Genomic DNA, 15,495 nt, shown 5'->3' with positions numbered 1-15,495 from the left:
GACATTCATGAGTTATTAGCCCACCAAATTCCCTTGGTACAACTAAATAACATGAATACCACATCTCATTTTGCTCCTCAGTGCTGGAGAACCTCAATTGTTCCCACTAGTATAACGGAGAACTAAGCTTTCCTTACCTGGGTTCACAGCCACTGACATGGGTGAATGGCCCTGGAAAACTAATAATTATTTGATAACTGTAATGAATTGCATTGCTTTCCTTCTGCTTAATTCTGAAAAGATGGAAATGAAAATATATCCTGCTTTATACTTTACGCTGTTAAATAATTGAACATTCTTTTATCCGATCATTGTAAATCGCTCCAAAGAAATGGAATTATAGATCCTTTAAGCAATAACTACTGATGAGTCTTCTAATGGTGTGGGGCACCGTGCCAGGGGCTACAGAAAATCCCAGCTCTCAGGGAGCTTAGGTATGGCAGGGGCAGGAGTAAACCGACGCATATCCAAACTACATGGCGAAATACAAAGTGCTGAGGGGATTGGAAGAGGGAGAAATAGTTACACCTGTTGACTTTACAAGTGCCCATCTATCTGCCTTCCCTGCCTTTCCCCTTTCTTTCCCCTGACCTCTCTCCCTCTTCCCACAAACATTTGTACCTCTGATGTTCCAGGTACTGATCTCCATTCTGGGAGTGAGATAGTTCCTATAACACAGAGCTTGCCTTTAGTGAGGGAAGACGGAAAACAAACATATCAACAAGAAAATATCAAATAATGCTGGGTGTTGTGAAAATAAAATATGGTGATGTGATAGTGACCAAGGGGTTACTTTGGTGTGGGTGACCCTGGAAGGCTTTGAGGAGGTAAGCCAGCTTTGTAGAGATCCAGCATACTGCATTTTCTGCCTTGGTAAGAGTTGGGGCAAAGGCCAGAAAAGTAGCCAAAAGATAGCGAATGAGGGTAATTCCTAGCTGGGCCCCTCAGGACCTAGTGCCGTTACCAACAGGTGTCTGTTCTGATTGCTTGTTTTCATTGCCTTACTGGTATTTACATTCTGAGAAAAGAATTATAATTTCAAACATTAATTGAGCAGTTAGTATATGCCAGGCACTATACCAAGCACTTTACCTTTACCAAGTCATTTTACCTTCCCAATGACCAAGTGAAATAGAGAAGGCTAAGAGATTTTTTTTTTTTTTTTTTTGAGACGGAGTCTCGCTCTGTCGTCCAGGCTGGAGTGCAGTGGCGCAACCTTGGCTCACTGCAAGCTCCGCCTCCTGGGTTCACACTGTTCTCCTGCCTCAGCCTCCCGAGTAGCTGGGACTATGGGCGCCCGGCACCATGCCCGGCTAATTTTTTTGTTTGTTTTTTTTTTAGTAGAGACGGAGTTTCACCATGTTAGCCAGGATGGTCTCGATCTCCTGACCTCGTGATCCACCCGCCTCGGCCTCCCAAAGTGCTGGGATTACAGGCAGTGAGCCACTGTGCCCTGCCGAGAGGGCTAAGAGTTTTTTAGAGTTGAGAGTTTAAGGTTCAGAGAGGTTAATTAACTTGTCCAAAATCACACAGTTCTTTAGTAGCAGATCTGAGATCTAGTTCTCTGTCTCCACAGCCTTTGCTCTTCTAGCCTGAAAAGGTCTTGGAAGTAAGAAAGCCCAAGCAGCATGCTGGGAAGAGGCTGGTTTGGGGTGTATAAGGGAGGGAGGGCCGGGTTGGGGAGAGCTGTATTGACTGACAGTTTAAACAGATTGTGGGAACCAAACACCCAGAAGACGCTCTGTGAGATGGTGCCTAAAACATGTCACCGTTCATATTTTTAACAGCTCAGGTCATTCCTTTACTCTCAAATCTTCAAGAATTGGATTTATCAGCCAACAAAAAGATGGGCAGTTCTTCTGAAAACTTACTCAGCAGGCTCCGATTTTTACCTGCACTGAAGTCATTAGTTATCAACAACTGTGCTTTGGAGAGGGAGACTTTTACAGCTCTTGGTAAGAGATTTCCCAGATCCCTGCAGGAACTATGCAATGATGTGAGAGGGAGACTTCTTTTTCTCTGCGTTTCATTCCAAGGCTCAGCCAGTTTGCGAAGTACTAATTTGTCTTCTTTTCAGGACATATGCCTTCTTAAAAGTGACCTTCTGAAAGTCCATAAAAATGATTCTAGTATGTGCAGGGGTTTTTGTTGTTGTTGTTGTTTGTGTTTTGAGACAGAGTGTCACCCAGACTGGAGTGCAGTGGCGCGACCTTGGCTCACTGCAACCTCCGCTTCTCAGGTTTAAGCGATTCTCCTGCCTCAGCCTCCCGAGTAGCTGGGATCACAGGTGCACGTCACCATATCTGACTAATTTTTGTATTTTTAGTAGAGACGGGGTTTCACCATGTTGTCCAGCCTGGTCTCAAACTGCTGACTTCAAGTGATCCACCCTCCTGGGCCTCCCAAAGTGCTGGGGTTATAGGTGTAAGCCACCGTGTCTGGCCTTGGTATGTGCAGATTTAACATTTAAAATTTAACGTCTATATAACCAACCTGGGACGACCACATCCATGGTAACTTGTAATTTTGTGGAGGTGTCAATATGAGTTGGGATTGCTGTGGATCTGATGGGAAAGTGAGCCATTTACTAGAGCGTGAGCCTAGCTAACTGCCAAGCAATCACTCCCCACAGGATTTATGTGCTCTCTCAGGAATCTGGGTATGCCTTAAGGTCACAGATATACCCCAGCCTACATCAGCAACCTACTGAATCTGAAAGTTCTGCCCATTTGGTGACAAGTTTAGTGTTAGCAAGTAAAGGGAGGTGGCGTTGGGGACCCCGGCACTGTGTGCACAAACTATTGCTTCCCTGGGTGATCGATTTGGAAAAGTGCTACCAAGTCTCTTTGTTTCAAAATATCTCCTTTTACTTGCTGACACTGCACTTGTCACCAAATGGGCAGAACTTAACAACTGACATTTATTGAGCATATCCTACGTGCCAGGCCCCTTTCCAAGAACTTTACATGCATTCACCAACTTAACTCTTAGAACTGTGTAAGGCATGTGCCGTTGTTCCATTTTATATTTTGCACACAAGGAAACTGAAGCACAGAGATGTTAAGTACATGAGGTAACCCAAGGTCATAAGAGCCAGGGCCAGGATTTGATTTCAGGCAGTCTAATTCCAGATGTTTTGGATCCAGAAAATGTACCACACTCTTCCCCACAGAATAACTGTAATCAGTTTTAGGGAGCTCACAGGCACCCCTTCAAGCATACCTGTAGACTTGTCTGGTGGGTCCATGGGCCCTAGAACAGCAGGGCTGAAGGCTACGTATCCTGGGACGTTTCCCCATCCAGACATGTGGACAATGAGATGAATGATGCTGAGGGAGCGCTGGGAGCAGGGCATGGTGAGGACCAAGTCTATGGGAGCTGAGCAAAACACTCGGGCTGAGAAGGAGGGCAAGAATGCCCTAAATATAGAGTTCTTCAAATGTGGGGGTAAATAATATGCATTTATTTTTATTAATGTATAATAATAAATAGCTACTCGTTTTTATGAATTTAATGCGTTTATTTCATTAATAATAGCCCTTGTCTGGTTGACCGTACAATTCATTTTTAAGGAAGTGCCAACTGATAAAAAACACTGGTGAGAGGGTTGGAGAGAAGGACTCCATTTTTTGCATTATCCAGGAATCACCCAAATCCAACAACTCCAATCACGTGTATGGGGGCAAAAAAGAGTTAACATGGCAGGCCTGATGCTGCTATCCCTAGAAAGGCCTGCTATCAACCAGAAAGGCTGGCTCTCAGCTGATATCCCAGAACTTGGAATCTGGGGGTGTTCATACCATTTCCTAACTGATAAGGGTGGTTTGTGCCTAACCTGTTTGCATAAACAACATGGTTTATGCTGAACATGAGCTTTTCTTTTGTGATCATGGAATTTTGGTACATGCTGGGCAGAGGGTAGCTAGATGACTAACCCCCAGTAGAGAACCGTGGACTTGGGTCAGGCACAGTGGCTCACACCTGTAATCCCAGTACTTTGGGAGGGTCTTGCTCTGCTGCCCAGGCTGGAGTGCAGTGGCACTATCATGGCTCACTGTAGCCTTGACCTCCTGGGCTCAAGTGATCATGCCATGTCAGCCTCCTCAGTAGCTGCTGGGTCTACAGGAACATGCCACCACACCTGGCCAAGTTTTGTGTTTTTGGTAGAGATGGAGTTTTACTATGTTGCCCATTCTGGGAAAATATTTTTTTTTAAAGGAATTGCAGACATTAGAAGGCATAGCTCTTTCTAATTCTAGCTGCACAATCAATGAATCATGATCAACTAGGTATTACACTAAATTATATCATCTGACATAAATCTACCATTCAATTTGAATTAAGTAAATGAAGCAAATATATATTTCCCTACATCACTTTTAGAAGAAAAAGTTCCATTTCTCCTTAATGTAGATCTCTGTACGGATTTTCTTACTAGATATTATAAAAGAATATATATTTTCCCCTTGAACACATTATTCTCTAGAAGGAAGGCAGAATAGATTAAAATGCGATTAACTTGGGAATAAGATATTCCGGTTAATTTTAACATTGGGGGCAACTGAGGATTAAGCAGAAAATCTTTTACTTTTCTTTAAAAATCTTTCCAAAATACATTAGTTACTTTCCTTGCCTGCAGTAATTGCAGTGAAGTAAATACAAATACGTTTTGGTATTTCAGACTCTGAGGGAGGTTTGCCCCCACCTGAATCTCAGCAGTGACTGTTCAGTGAAATATGTACCAACCAGGACACATTCTGGAAATCTTGACTAGCTGTCCAAGCACTTTGCCTCTTTCTCCTTCTTACATGTGAAGTGAAGGAAAGAAACCCCAGCTGGACAGTGAATTCCAATTTATCAAGTTTTGCTTTGCTAAAGTTTCCAATATTTCCCCAAATAAAAACAGACAACAGGCCAGGCACGGTGGTTCACGCCTGTAATCCCAGTACTTCGGGAGGCCAAGGCTGGTGGATCCCGAGTCAGGAGATCAAGACCATCCTGGCCAATATGGTGAAACAGCGTCTCTATTAAAATACAAAAATAATTAGCTGGGTATGGTGGCATGCACATGTAGTCCCAGCTGCTCGAGAGGCTGAGGCAGGGGAATCACTTGAACCCGGGAGGTGGAGGTTGCAGTGAGCCAAGATCGCGCCACTGCACTCCAGCCTGGTGACAGAGCAAGACTCCATCTCAAAACAAAAAACAGACAACATAAATTGAGGCCATAAATTTAAGGCAGAAGAAAATGGTCTCTACAGCTTTCTCAATCCCAGTTATGTTAATGTGTTGTCCCAGACCAGTTTCCTCAAATCCAAAGCCTATGATCTGTAAGAAAACCTAAATTACTGCTGTTCGTATCTTTATCACTTTTAGCTGAAGCCTCTGTTCACCTCTCTGCTCTGGAAGTATTCAACCTTTCTTGGAACAAGTGTGTTGGTGGCAACTTAAAGCTGCTTCTGGAAACACTAAAGCTTTCAATGTCTCTTCAAGTGCTGAGGCTGAGCAGCTGTTCCCTGGTGACAGAGGACGTGGCTCTCCTGGGTGTGTATCTACTTGTTCCCAAGCGGTCTTGGCACACAGAGCAAAGGGTGCCGCCCCTGCAAAGCACCGGGTGGGGAGGTGGGGGAGGTACCAGACCTGGGGTGAAGCCCTCTGTGCAAATTCTCTTCTCCCCAATATCTGCCGAGAGGGCTACTTAAAATGAGCGAAGGCAATTCTAAAACCACGTGACAGTGGAAGGCATTTCCTAAAAGGATATGGATATAGATAGGTGGGGAGGTTCCACACTTCCGCGGTCCATGAGTGTTCCCACTTCAGTCATCTACATCTCACCCATCTGCATGGTTCCAGCACTATTACTTAACTTTTCCTTTAAATTGACTCTTTAATTTAAATGCTTTCATTTAAACAGGAAACTGATTATCACTGTAACTGAAATACAGGTATCACTTCTCATAGATATTAGACTGCTGATGGCTTTGATTAGAGGCTCCTTCTCTCTATTAGAAAAAGATGAGAGAGTTAAAGTCATACTGTAGTAACAATCTGACCCTTCGTCCATGTCAGTCTAGAAAGATGGAAAGATAATTGAATAAGGAATAACTTCTGTACTGTGGGATTGAGGCTACCCAAATATTCCCTAAAATCATTCTATGTGGCCGGGCGTGGTGGCTCACACCTGTAATCCCAACACTTTGAGAGGCCGAGGCTGGCGGATCACTTGAAGCCAGGAGTTCAAAACCAGCCTAACCAACATGGAGAAACCCCATCTCTACTAAAAATACAAAATTAGCAGGGCGTGGTGGCACATGCCTGTAATCCCAGCTACTCGGGAGGCTGAGGCAGGAGAATCGCTTGAACCTGGGTGGCCGAGGTTGCAGTGAGCTGAGATTGCGCCATTGCACTCCAGCCTGGGCAGCAGGAGTGAAACTCCTTCTCAAAAAAACAAAACAAAAAACCTCATTCTATGTTTCCACTTTCCCATTATAAAACAATGAATCAGAGTACTCTCTCTGTCTCCCACCTAGCCTTGTCCCCACACTCCAATCACTATTCAGCCATCAGCTAACAGAATTCCAAAGCAATGAGCATGCCTCCAAATGAAGGGCCAGAACAGTCACTCCAGGTAGTTGTATCTGTGTTCTCAGTGTATTTATTAGTCAGTTTTGCTATGACATGGCACATGGACCTAAAGATCATGTGTCATGCAAGAATTATTCAGTAATAACCACAGGACTTACGGTGGGAAGCACCGCATTCAAACACTTCATCAGTGGCATATTTTAAAAAACAGAAGCTATGAAAAATAGCAATACAGTTTTACATATTAAATAGTTAAGAAATGAGCAAATATTACACTTTCCCCTGAGAAAGACCTGAAGTTTGTAGACGTGGTCTGTCCACACTTCCATTGGTGGAAAGAGGGTATGTGGAGAGATGAGGGTTGTTGTCCTTATGAGGTGTGTGCATGTCTGCATTTTCTTTCTTTCTTTTTTTTTCTTTTAAGACAGAGTTTCATTCTGTCACCCAGGCTGGAGTGAAGTGGCATGATCTTGGCTCACTGCAACCTCCGCCTGCTGGGTTCAACAGATTCTCCTGCCTCAGCCTCCCAAGTAGCTGGGATTAGAGGCGTGCCACCATGCCTGGCTAATTTTTGTATTTTTGTTAGAGACGGGGTTTCGCCCTGTTGGCCAGGCTGGTCTCGAATTCCTGACCTCAGATGATCCACCCGCCTCGGTCTCCCAAAGTGCTGGGATTACAGGTGTGAGCCACCGTGCCCAGACTTTTTATTTCTATATGCAGCTGAATTCAGCTGGGGACAGTTTTATATGTTCACCTAGTGTTTCCTGTGGACAAATAGTGCATAATGCAAACAAGAAATTTGCATTATGCTCAGATTGTTTCCTGACATTTCAATCTCATTGAAATAAACTTGTGTTTTCAAAACAAGTGTTACAGCAAAAATGATTGTAATTAGAAGATGGGGACAAAACATTGTGATTTTAATTTGCGTTACCGTAATTACCGATGACGTCAAACATCTTTTTATGTGTGTATTTTCATTTCTTAGCTCCTTTGGTGAAATGTCTGTTCTAAATCTTTTGCCTAATTTTTAAAATTGGATTGTTTGTTTTCTTATTGATGAGTTTGGAGAGTTTTTTAGATTTTTCTGAATACAAGAAAGTCCTTTATCAGAAATATAATTTGCTCTTATTTTCTCTGGGTCTGTCCCACTGGCTTTTCATTCTCTTGATAGTGTTTTTTTTTGCAGAGCAAAGCTTTCAGTTTTGATAAAGATTTATCAATTTGTTAATTTGATGAATAGAGTTTTTTTGTATTGCATCTTAGAGCGTTTTGCAAATCTAAGTTCTCAAAGATTTTTTCCATATTTTTTTCTTAAAGCTTTGTATTTGCCTTTTATATTTTGACCTATTACCTATTTTGAGTTAATTTTTATACAAGGTATGAGGCTAATGCTTTTGCATATCACTGTCTGATTATTTGAGTGCCATTAGTTGAAAAGACTATCCATTCTCCATTGATGTGCCTTTATATTTTTGTCAAAAATCAATTGGCCATATTTGTGATGGCCTACTTCTGGTCTCTCAATTCTGTTCTATTGATCTGTGTGTCTCTTATTTTACCAATATCACACTGTCTTGATTGCTGAAACTTTATAGTAAGTCTTGAAATGAAGTAGTATAAGTATTCTTTGTTCTTTTTCAAAATTGTTTTGGTTATTCTAGTTACTTAGCATTTCTATATAAAGCTAGTATCAGATTGTCAACATCTATTTTAAAAATCCATCTGAAAATTTTACTGGGATTACATTGAATTTATAGATCAATTCAGGGAGAAATAACATCTTAACAATATTGAGTATTCCAATCCGTGAACATAGTCTACCTCTGTATTTAAGTACTCTTTGATTTCTTTCACTGGTGTTTTATAGTTATTATATTTTGTTAAATTTATATCTGAGTATTTAATTTTGTTCTCTTATAAAATATACTGTTTAATTTTAGATTCTCAATGTTATGTGGATATATAATTGATTTTTGTATATTGACATTTTACTGCAACCTTGCTAAACTCATCTGTTAGCTGTAGGATATTTTTGGTAGATTCTGTAGGATTTTCTATATAGAAAATCATATCATCTATAATTAGAGATAGGTGTTTTTTTTGTTTTTTTGAGATGGACTCTCATTCTGTCACCAGGCTGGAGTGCAGTGGCATGATCTCAGCTCACCACAACTTCCGACTCCTGGGTTCAAGCGATTCTCCTGCCTCCACCTCCCGAGTAGCTGGGACTACAGGCACGTGCCACCACTCCCAGCTAGTTTTTTGTATTTTTAATACAGATGGGGTTTCACCATGTTGGTCAGGATGGTCTCAATCTCCTGACCTCGTGATCTGCCTGCCTTGGCCTCCCAAAGTGCTGGGGTTACAGGCGTGAGCCACTGTGCCCGGCCTAGAGACAGTTTTATTTCTTTATCTCTGTGTATCTTTTCTTTCTTTTTCTTGGTTATTTAGCTGGCTAGATTTCTAATAGATGTTGAATGAGATGAGAGCAGACATTCTTGCCTTGCTTCCAGTCTTAGTCTCCTAAGCTAAGGGGGAAAGCATTCCATTTTTCACCATTAAGTATGATGTTAGCTAGGTTTTTTTGTAGCTACCCTTTATCAGGTTAAGGAATCCTAATTTGCTAAGAGTTCTTATAACGAATTTTGTCAAATTATTTTTCTGCATCTATTGAGATGAGCATTTAAAAAACTTTATAGTTCATTAATATTAATAATAATAATTAATAATATTAACTGATTTTTAAATGTTAAATCAGCCCTGTCGTGGTCATTATGTATTATCTTGTTTAAATAGCGTTGGATGTTACTTGCTGATATTCTGTTGAGGATATTTGTGCCTATGTTCACAAGAGGATAATAGTCTACCATTTTTCTTATAATGTCTTTGTCTGGCTTTGTTATGAGGGTATAGGTAGCCTCATACAATGAGTTGGGAAGTGTTCCTTCCTCTTTTATTTTCCAGAAAGATTGTGTAAAATTGATATTATTTCTTCCTCAACTGTTTCACAGAATTCACCAGTGAAGCCATCTAAACTTGGAATTTTCTTTGTGGGATATTTTAAGTTATGAATTCAATCTAAAAAATAGAGATAGAAAAAAATAGAGATAGGACTATTCCAGTTGTCTATTTCTTCTTAAGCAAGTTCTGATAGTGTCTTTTAAGAAATTAGCCCATTTCATCTAGGTTGTTGAATTTATGGAAATAAAGTTGTTTCCTTGTTATCCTTTTACTGCCCATAGTGATACCCCCTGTCTCATTCCTGACATTGATAATTGTGTTTCTATCTCTTTATTCTTGGCTAGTCTGACCAAAGGTGTTAGTTTTCTGTTGCTGTGTAACATGTTAATTTGTGGATTAAAACAATATCCATATATTTGTTCACAGTTCTTTTTAAAAGCTTATATTAGTGTAAGGGGCACCAGTGCAGTTTTGTTCCATGGGTATATTGTAGTGGTGAAGTCTGGAGTGCTGATGTAACCATCACCTGAATGAATAATGCATCATTAAGTAATTTCTCATCCCTCACCCGGCTCGCAGTTCTGTAGGTAAGAAGTCTGGCACAACTTGTGTCGGTTCTCTGTGTAGGGTATTACAACACTAAAATCAAGATGTCAGCCAGGTTGAGTTCTCATCTGAAGGCTCTAGGAATAAATCCACTTTCAAGCTCATTGTTGTTGACAGAGTCGAGGACCTTGCAGCTATAGGACTGAGGGTTCCGTTTTCTTGCTAGCTCTCAGCTGGGGGCTGCTGTCAGCTACTAGAGGCCAGCCACATTCCTTGATACATGGCCCCTCATTTTCAAGCCAGGAGTGGATTGTCCATGCCTCTCACACTTTAAATCTCTCTGACTTCTGTGACTTCCTTCCTCTTCTGCCACCAGTAGGAGGAAATTCTCTCTGCTTTTAAAGGGCTCGTGTGATTAGGTTAACTCCACATGGATAATCTCCCTTTCTTAAAGTCAGGTGTGCCATATAGCCTAAGCTAATCCTGGGAGCAAAATCTACCACATTCAGTCCTGGGGATGCAATGGAAATCTTAAGGTGGCTATTTAGAATTCTGACTACCACAAGGGGTTTATTGATGTTGTGAGTCTTCTAAAAAATAAGCTTTTGATTTTCATTTATTTATTTTTCTGAATTAGACACCATTAAATATATTTATTTTATTTAATGTTTATAATTAAAATTTGCTTCTTCAATTAGGTCTTTTTTATTTTTGTCTGCATCAAATTTTATTCACCATGTCTTCAGCCATTGTATATTTTTTTCTTAATTTTTACTGACAGTTTTTTTCTCAGGTCAAATTTATACTTTTACATTTTATCAGGGTATATTTTCCTTCTTTGAATTTTTACTCAATGACAAGTATTACAGGCCAGGCATGGTGGCTCACGCCTGTAATCCCAGCACTTTGAGAGGACGAGGCAGGTGGATCACTTGAGTTCAGGAGTTCGAGACCAGCCTGGCCAACATGGTGAAACCCTGTCTCTACTAAAAGTACAAAAATTGCTGGACATGGTGGCAGGTGCCTGTAATCCCAGCTACTCGAGAGGCTGAGGCAGGAGGATCGCTTGAACCTGGGAGATGGAGGTTGCAGTGAGCTGAGATTGTGCTATTGCACTCCAGACTGGGCAACAGAGCAGAGTCCATCTCAAAAAAACAAAAACAACAACAGCAACAAAAAACAAGTATTACTATATATGGTTTTAGCAATTGTCACTTTTATATTTTTTCTAATAGAAACATTAAAAATTTGTTAATCACTAGCTTATATACATTTTAAAAATAATTAATGGCATTTATTTTTTCACATAGTAAATTATAAAGAGTATACCCATGGCCTACATTTCCCCTACCTAGATTTTTAAAAATGTAATAAATCTAAAATAATAAAATATAAAATAAGGTGCTCACATGTTATAAAATCCAAACAAAAAATAAATTTATTTATTTATGTATTTTATTTTATTTTTTTCCTGAGATGGAGTCTTGCTCTGTTGCCCAGGCTAGAGTGCAGTGGCACGATCTTGGTTCACTGCAACCTCCACCTCCCGGGTTCAAGCGATTCTCCTGCCTCAGCCTCCTGAGAAGCTGGAATTACAGGCGCCCACCACTATGCCCAGCTAATTTTTGTATTTTGAGTAGAGACGGGGTTTCACCATCTTGGCCAGGCTGGTCTCGAACTCCTGACCTCATGATCCACCCTCTTTGGCCTCCCAAAGTGCTGGTATTACAGGTGTGAGCCACCACACCCGGCCTAAAATGTGTTTTTAAAAAACAAAAAAATAGAGGAAAGGGGACTAGATAAGGCAAGATTGATGTAATGAAGATAATGTTGAAGTTGAATGATGGGTACATGGTGGTCCACTTTCTCCTATTCTCTCCACTTTTTGTGTGTTTGAAAATTTCCATAATACAACATTTTTTAAAAGAGAAAAAGCATGCGCATTGTCTTTAACACTTAGTTAGGTCTTGAGAATATTGTGAGTAATGTTGTGAGACAGGAAGGAAGAGAGACACACAGTGACATGAACACCTAGAGACAGAGTGCAGCTGTTGTGTGCACGGGTGGCTGAGCTCTCAAATTCACTGTGGAATCAAACTGTCGGCAAGTGAAAGTGATGGAGTTGGAGCATCCTCCTTGATCTGAAAGCCATGCGTGTGAGGAAAGACTGAAAGATCAAGGCATGTTCAGTCCTAGAGGGATAAAGTTTGAGGGAGACCTGGCTGTTGTCCAACACGGCAGGGCTGACATGAGGAAAAAGGAGCTGAATGTTTCAGTTGACTGATGGGGGCACTAGGTGAAAGACACCAGAAGATAGATTGGGGCCCTGTGGGAGGGCTTCCTCCTGCTAGGAGCTGCTCCATAATGCTGGGGCAAACTTGAAAGAACAGTTCAGCCAGAATTGTGGTAGTCATGAGGAGAGAGGCTGTGCAAAGGATTTCTCTCTGATTATTGATTAGGAGGTTGGATAAGGAGACTTCCAAGATCCCTTGCAACTCTGAGATTCTATACGACTCACCTGATCTCTGCAATCCATTCCTGGTTTGGTTGAAAAGGGAAACATGTCCCATTTTCCCTGGTTATCATCTCTCCTGCCTCCTCTTACAGAAGTCTTTATTTCATCATTAACTTATTTATTTTCTGATCAAATAGCTCAGATTGTACATTAGTCATCATTTTTAAGTGCCATTGTAGGTAGTACTGATATGTTCTATTCAAAGGGAAAACTGTCATGTGTATTGGGGTCTCTAAGGTGAATTGGAAATTATCCAGGTATGTTCTGCATATGGAAAGTGCTCATTTAAATAATTGCTGGATGAAGAAGGACTGAATGAATGAACAATGAACAATTAAAGCAGCAAGACGATTATTTACAAATGGTCCTTAGTTAAAGCCAATGAGCCATCACTCTTTACATATAATTAGAGAAAATCTGTAGGAAGAGCTGGGACTTCAGTGGAACAGAGAGCAGGAACTTGACAAAAAAAAATTATTGGGTTGGGATTTGGAAAAAGAAATAAAAAAAGCCGTAGATGGGATGTACAGAGAAGAAATCTGTTACTAATTTCAGATGTCCTGAATAAAGCTACTAATAACAAATCATTACTAATTACTAATCTTGTCATTACTATTCCTGGAGATAGTGTTATGGGAAATGGGAAGAGCCATGGCAGACAGTATTCTTGCATATTAGCATTTAGAGTGATTTTGTTTTTCAGCATCGGTCATACAGATGGGTCATCTGGCCAAACTGCGAAAGCTGGACCTGAGCTACAATGACAGCATCTGTGATGCAGGGTGGACCATGTTCTGCCAAAACGTGCGGTTCCTCAAAGAGCTAATCGAGCTGGATATTAGCCTTCGACCATCAAATTTTCGAGATTGTGGACAATGGTTTAGACACTTGTTATATGCTGTGACCAAACTTCCTCAGATCACTGAGATAGGAATGAAAAGATGGATTCTCCCAGCTTCACAGGAGGAAGAACTAGAATGCTTTGACCAAGATAAAAAAAGAAGCATTCACTTTGACCATGGTGGGTTTCAGTAAACTGATTTCCCATGTCCTACTAAGCTACAAACCTTTCTCCAAAGGAAAAGAACCTAAACGAATTCCAGAGTCATGAACTGAATTTCAACTTCTGGGCCGTTTAATGGGACTTGTATTACAAGAGCTTTGTAAATATATGTATATTTATAATATCTAATATGAGCATACCATTATTCTCTGTCTTATGAAACAAAAATGGCATTCTTCAATGGATTTGTTGTGGATATATAATTAGTTCATTTGCTATTTAGAAGCCTTGCCAAAAGTGTTTCGATTTTGGTACTGCAACTGCTTTTCTCTTGCCCAGAAATGTTTTGCCCCTTCTTTTCCTACAAGTTAAATGTTCTAAATATAAAGGGGTGTGTGTGTGTGTGTGTGTGTGTGTGTAATTCTAACGTGAAAGGCACTAGCCGTCTAATAGTTTCATGTATCATTACTATTACTGTATGTATCTTAATGTGGTCTATGTAGGTTTTTATCAGAAAGTGTACCCTTCTATGGTTTATTATTTTATATTCTGGTGCCTTTTATCTCAGATACAAACCATGAACAGTAATGATAGTCACTGACATATAAATCTTAGTAAAAAGTGATTAAAAATTTAAAACCCAGTATGAAAAACACATCTTGTTAGAAAAAATTAAAACCTTTTATTGTTTAAAAAAATTGTTAACATATTGCCTCCAGGCATTTCTTTGAAATGGAATTTGCCTCATAAAACTAATTTAGTTCATTCATGACAGTTTTTGTGTTGCTCTAAACTATTTTTGAAATTTTTGATTTGCTAGAGCATGAAAGTTATTGCATGGCAGAGATGTTTGTCTACACATTTCTATTCTGACATGCTCTAGTCAATTATTGTTTTGCTTTCTTCTTACTACACTAATAATCAGTATTGCAATCACTGCCTGAAAGACATGCAAATTTAAAATCAATACTACTCCAAATTAAAACGTTTTCAGGATGAGGAGGTTTTGAATGATGTAAAGGGGATATTTTGGGTTACATGATATAAAAGAATACCATGAGCATTCCCATGAATTCCCTGAGTATCTATGCATATGCAAAAACCTGTGCATGAATGTTCATAGCAGCTTTGTTCACAATAGCAAAAAAACTGGAAACAATGAGTGAAAGGTTAAACAAACTGTGGGACTATAGAATACTCCTCAGCAGCAGAAAGGAACAAACCAGTGATAGATGCCCCCAGCTGGATAGACTTCAAGTGGATTAGGCTGAATAAAAAAGCCAATCCCAGTTACATACTGTGTGTTTACATTTATGTGACATTCCTAAAATGACACAATTATGGATCTGGAGAACAGGTTAGGCATAGGGAGAGGAGTAGGCAGTAGATACGGCTACAGAGGAATAGCACAAGGGAAACTTGTGGCAATGGAACAATTCTGTGTCTTGATTGTGATGGTGGCTACACAAAGCTATATGTGACAAAATTGCATAGGATTACACACACACACACAAACGAGGGCACTGTTGATTGTACCAATGTCAATCTTCTGGTTTTGTTATTATGCTATAGTTATGAAAGAGGTCAGCATTGAGGGAGGCTGAGCAGTGCATGGACCTACCTAAACACTTCTTTGGAACTTCCTGTGAATCTATAATTATTTCACAGTACAAGTTTTAAAAGTAGGCTGGCTGGGTGCAGTGGCTCACGCCTGTAATCCCAGCACTTTGGGAGGCCAAGGCGGGCAGGTCACTTGAGGTCAAGAGTTCAAGACCAGCCTGGCCAACATGGTGAAACCCCATCTCTACCAAAAAAATATAAAAGTTAGCCAGGCGTGGTGGCATGCACCTGTAGTCCTAGCTACTCGGGAGGCGGAGGCATGAGA

General features: G+C 40.4%; 1 protein-coding gene across 1 annotated transcript in view; it reads left to right on the top strand.

Annotated features, from left to right (window-relative positions):
- LRRC31 (leucine rich repeat containing 31) overlaps nt 1-13,642 on the top strand; it is a 117,254-nt gene extending 103,612 nt beyond the window's left edge. Inside the window, exons 8-10 of the mRNA XM_032172273.2 lie at nt 1,788-1,955; nt 5,374-5,541; nt 13,311-13,642. Of these exons, the coding sequence (XP_032028164.1) occupies nt 1,788-1,955; nt 5,374-5,541; nt 13,311-13,642 (668 nt within the window). The remainder of the gene's footprint in view (nt 1-1,787; nt 1,956-5,373; nt 5,542-13,310) is intronic.
- The last annotated feature ends 1,853 nt before the right edge of the window (nt 13,643-15,495 follow it).

Source organism: Hylobates moloch, unplaced genomic scaffold, assembly GCF_009828535.3.
Source record: "Hylobates moloch isolate HMO894 unplaced genomic scaffold, HMol_V3 SCAFFOLD_13, whole genome shotgun sequence".
NCBI classification, from domain to species: Eukaryota; Metazoa; Chordata; class Mammalia; order Primates; family Hylobatidae; genus Hylobates; species Hylobates moloch.
Note: the sequence above shows the minus strand (reverse complement) of the source record. Positions and strands in the feature narration are given on the sequence as shown.